At 42.2% G+C, this 3,638-nt stretch overlaps 1 protein-coding gene across 4 annotated transcripts in view; it reads right to left on the reverse strand.

Moving 5' to 3' along the window:
* The window catches only part of LOC110975856 (FHF complex subunit HOOK-interacting protein 1B-like), a 34,243-nt gene extending 31,465 nt beyond the window's left edge, over positions 1-2,778 (reverse strand). For all 4 annotated transcript variants that reach the window (XM_022228692.2, XM_022228690.2, XM_022228691.2 and 1 more), the window contains exons 1-2: positions 2,637-2,778; positions 834-1,176 (exon numbers count right to left, since the gene is read on the reverse strand). In XM_022228692.2, the coding sequence (XP_022084384.2) occupies positions 834-1,020 (187 nt within the window). In that variant the 5' untranslated portion in view covers positions 1,021-1,176; positions 2,637-2,778. The remainder of the gene's footprint in view (positions 1-833; positions 1,177-2,636) is intronic.
* Positions 2,779-3,638: the final 860 nt, after the last annotated feature.

A 3,638-nucleotide genomic window follows, 5' to 3' on the forward strand; every position in this document is an offset into this window, starting at 1 on the left:
GTCAAACACAAATCCAATAGTAAGCAGGCATGCAACCTGGACTTTGAAAAAAATGAGAAAATTCCAATCTTCACAAGACTCTATATAATGTTTTTCAATTTTTCAATGGCTCGAGGGTAAAGCGAAAAACCAGGAAATCAGCTGATCCGAGGAAAAGTTGCTTGTCTCCATAAGCCATGTTTCCACTGGACTTTTTAAAACCACCACAGCAGATTGGAAGAATGACAAATTTAAGTCCAAGAGGGATGGAGGGGGAATTGATGTCCCCATTAGTTTGACAACCTACTCATGGTGTAAACTTAACAGGCTGAAGAGCTGCAGAAGCTTTCCAAGGAGTCATGGTCATTTTTGGCCCTGCTTAATCCAATGGGAATCAAATGTAAAAAGTCCAAGCACGTGTAGAAACACATGTCCGTGAGTATCCCTGAGGGCGTGGAAGAAAAAGTTTAATTGGTAACCGGCCAAAACTCCATGTGATGTATATTGTTTTGGGATTGTATTTAGCTGTCTTTTGGTTAGAATGACAACAAGAGAGTTTGAGCTGCTAACCTGTTTTTAAGCAAGGTTTTTTCATGCTTAAGCAAAGTTTGTGCTTACGCAGCTCTATGAAATTGGCCACGCAGCAGTCTGTCTATAGACCCCTCCGAGAAGACTGCGGTGGCATCACACACATGCATGTTCTTAAGCTTGATGTGCATACCATTAGTCGAGGAAGCATTCAGCAGGAAAATTTTACTCGTCTAAAAGCACTGTGCCCCCGCACTTCTGACTTCTCAAGCTGGTTGTCAAATTACACAAGTGGGGAAAGAAAGATGCAAGATCGAGAAATTCACCTTTGATCTGGGCCCAGTGACTGCAGAAGACCTCCAGGCACGCTTGAGGGTCCGCGTCGGCAGGGACGTCCATGGGTCCGACCGATCCCACCACCCCAGGAAGACCATTTGAATGAGAGGCCGGGGTCCCGATGGAGGTGAGGGACGTGATGGAGGCATTGGAGAGTCGTCGGATCAGACGACTCATGCTATCAGCATCAAGAAAACTGTCCGCCGTGAAGTCAATCCGCTATACTCGTGAGGCATTTGTTGTCCAAGCGTAGATTATTTAACTTCCATTCTGTCCACAACTGAAGACTTTCAAATTGGCTTTTTTGTTGGCCCTGGTCACATCCTGTCACTCCTGTGGAGAAATGGGAACATTGGGGCAGAAAATAAGGCTTTTAAGTTTGCATAATGAACTAATTCAAACTGGACACTTTGTTGACAGACTTCATGAAAATTCTGACAAACCAACACGGATTCCTGAACCTGAATTATTGACTAAATCATCCTATCATTCAGACACTTACATCATTTTCATGATCATGAAATCATGTGCAGTTGCTTTTTGTTTTCAACACTGTATTTGTAAGAAGTGTTCAATATTGTAAGATTGTAAAATGATTAAAAGCATACAATGGGGGAAGAATTCGGTATAGGAAACTCCAATTTTTGAATTGTCACAAACACCTGCATGAAGTCTCATGTACATGTATACAGGCATGCCACTTGGACTTTGATTAAAAAAAAAAGACTTTGCACATTTTTTTTTGAATTTTCAATGGAATGAGTGTGAAAAATAAGTAATCAGCTGATCCGAGGAAAAGTTGCATGCCTGTTACGTGTAGTATGGCTCCAGGCACAATACAGGTGGAGATGAATTTAGCAATAAAACTGTGCCACAACACCAAGGCATTTTTTAAATAAGGTGCCAGTTAATTATCCAGGGATTCCACGAGCCAGGAAAGGAGGTTGAGTACGTTTGGGAAACAGGTTTTAAAAGTAGGGTAAACTTCTTGGAAATTGGGATAACCATGGAGCTACCTCCATGGGATGACAGTGATAACTGAAATGGAATTCTTTCTACAAAGGTTAGGCTTCAACTTCAAATAAAACCTGAAATCCAAACACTGTGCTATCACTTACTAGTATTTATAATGTTATTGCCTCTGTCATGTCTGTTGGTTAAACATCCTAACATTTGGGCTAGGCCTGCAAGCATAAACTTTTACAAGTACTGACACATCTAGTCCAAGTAACTAGACCATGCTACCACCCTACAGATTGCCTGTTTTAAACATTAGGACGTGATCTTGTCCAAATGGTAAAAAGGCAATGTGTGGTCTTACTTATTCGGATTATGAAAAGTGTCTGTCACTTGCATGACTTGTCAACTGTCTTTACAGTAATACTATAGTAACATGCCTAAGCAAGAGGTACCAAGCATGCCAAGCTAAATTGCATAAAAATGGTAGATAGCCTAAATAGAATTACCATACGATCATGATGAATAAGCTGAAGATTCCACATTTGGAATTACATGTAGGCCTAACGTAGTTGAGTGTGTTGAAACTGGATGACGGTGTGATTGTACGGGCCAGCGTGAATACTAATGCCATGGAAATACATGTAGTCTCGGCAAAGAAAGTGGCTGTGGCTGTCTCGCCCCCAATTAGTAACACTAAACAGTATTACACTACATGAACAGTTTGTACAGGAGCAAGATCAACAACGCACAAGCGACCTTGAGCATGTCGAGTTCAATTTCACTCGACCATGTCACCCAAATTTGAACCGCAGATTACAGCAGGCTTCACATACCTGTACATTTCAGAGATCCTGTCGTGGAATCCTGATTCAATTAATAATCCGATTACGCGGCTGTACAGATCAACGACATCACACCTATCGCAGCTGCTGCCGATGGGCGTCCCTGTATTTCTAATATTTTATTTTATTTTTTTTCAACGTTCGATGGTTAACCGGCGTCCCGCACGGTCGACAAGTAATTTGCATTATTAAGTGGTTGTTTTGGAAGAGTACCAGTTGCCTATCATGTGATTGGCTACAAGCTGACAATAGAGGGCGCTTTCCATTTTAATAGTGGGCATGCATTGCGCACTATTTGTGAAGATGGCATTAAGTGTTGAGAAATAATTCTGCAAATGCCCCCACTCGTTAGCATTCCATGTCCCTAATGCAAATGGAAAATGGCATTTGTGCGAATTTTCTTCATTAAACGGTCGGAATTAGGTTCTGTTTGAAAAATTCTAAGGTTTACCCAGGGGGGTAACGAGTTATTATGTCCAGGGGCACCATTTTTTTCAAGGGGGCAGCACAAGACAATGAGTTGCAGCAGAGGTTGTTTATGGATTTCAAACGGGAGGGGGGGTAGGAGGCATTTTGCTGGGAGGCACGCCCTCCTCCCCGCTAGGCCACTGGGTTTACCAAGCCATTCACCTCACGAAAGGAGATCACAAGCCCGCCGTTGAAAAATGGAAAAACACAGTGAAACATGATTTGACAACAAAATGTGACCAAACCTATCACTAGTTCTGTGAGTAGTTTTATCGCATTCAAAGAGGATGTGTAAAGCTGCATACTCACAAAAAGGCATCCTACAAGTTAACAACTTAAAAAGCACTGTTGAAAACATTTCCGACACAGTGCACAATAGCAGACCTGCCAACATGCCCACTCCTTTCAGAGGTTGGGCATTACCACACAGTAGATAGAACTGAAGGCTATTGTGTGGTAATGCCTGACCTCGGGAAGGAGTACGGCAGCAAGGTTGGCAGGTCTGCAGTAATCAACTATTAAAGC

This window comes from Acanthaster planci, linkage group LG02 (genome assembly GCF_054643075.1).
Source record: "Acanthaster planci isolate LZ-2023a linkage group LG02, COTS_SCS, whole genome shotgun sequence".
NCBI classification, from domain to species: domain Eukaryota; kingdom Metazoa; phylum Echinodermata; class Asteroidea; order Valvatida; family Acanthasteridae; genus Acanthaster; species Acanthaster planci.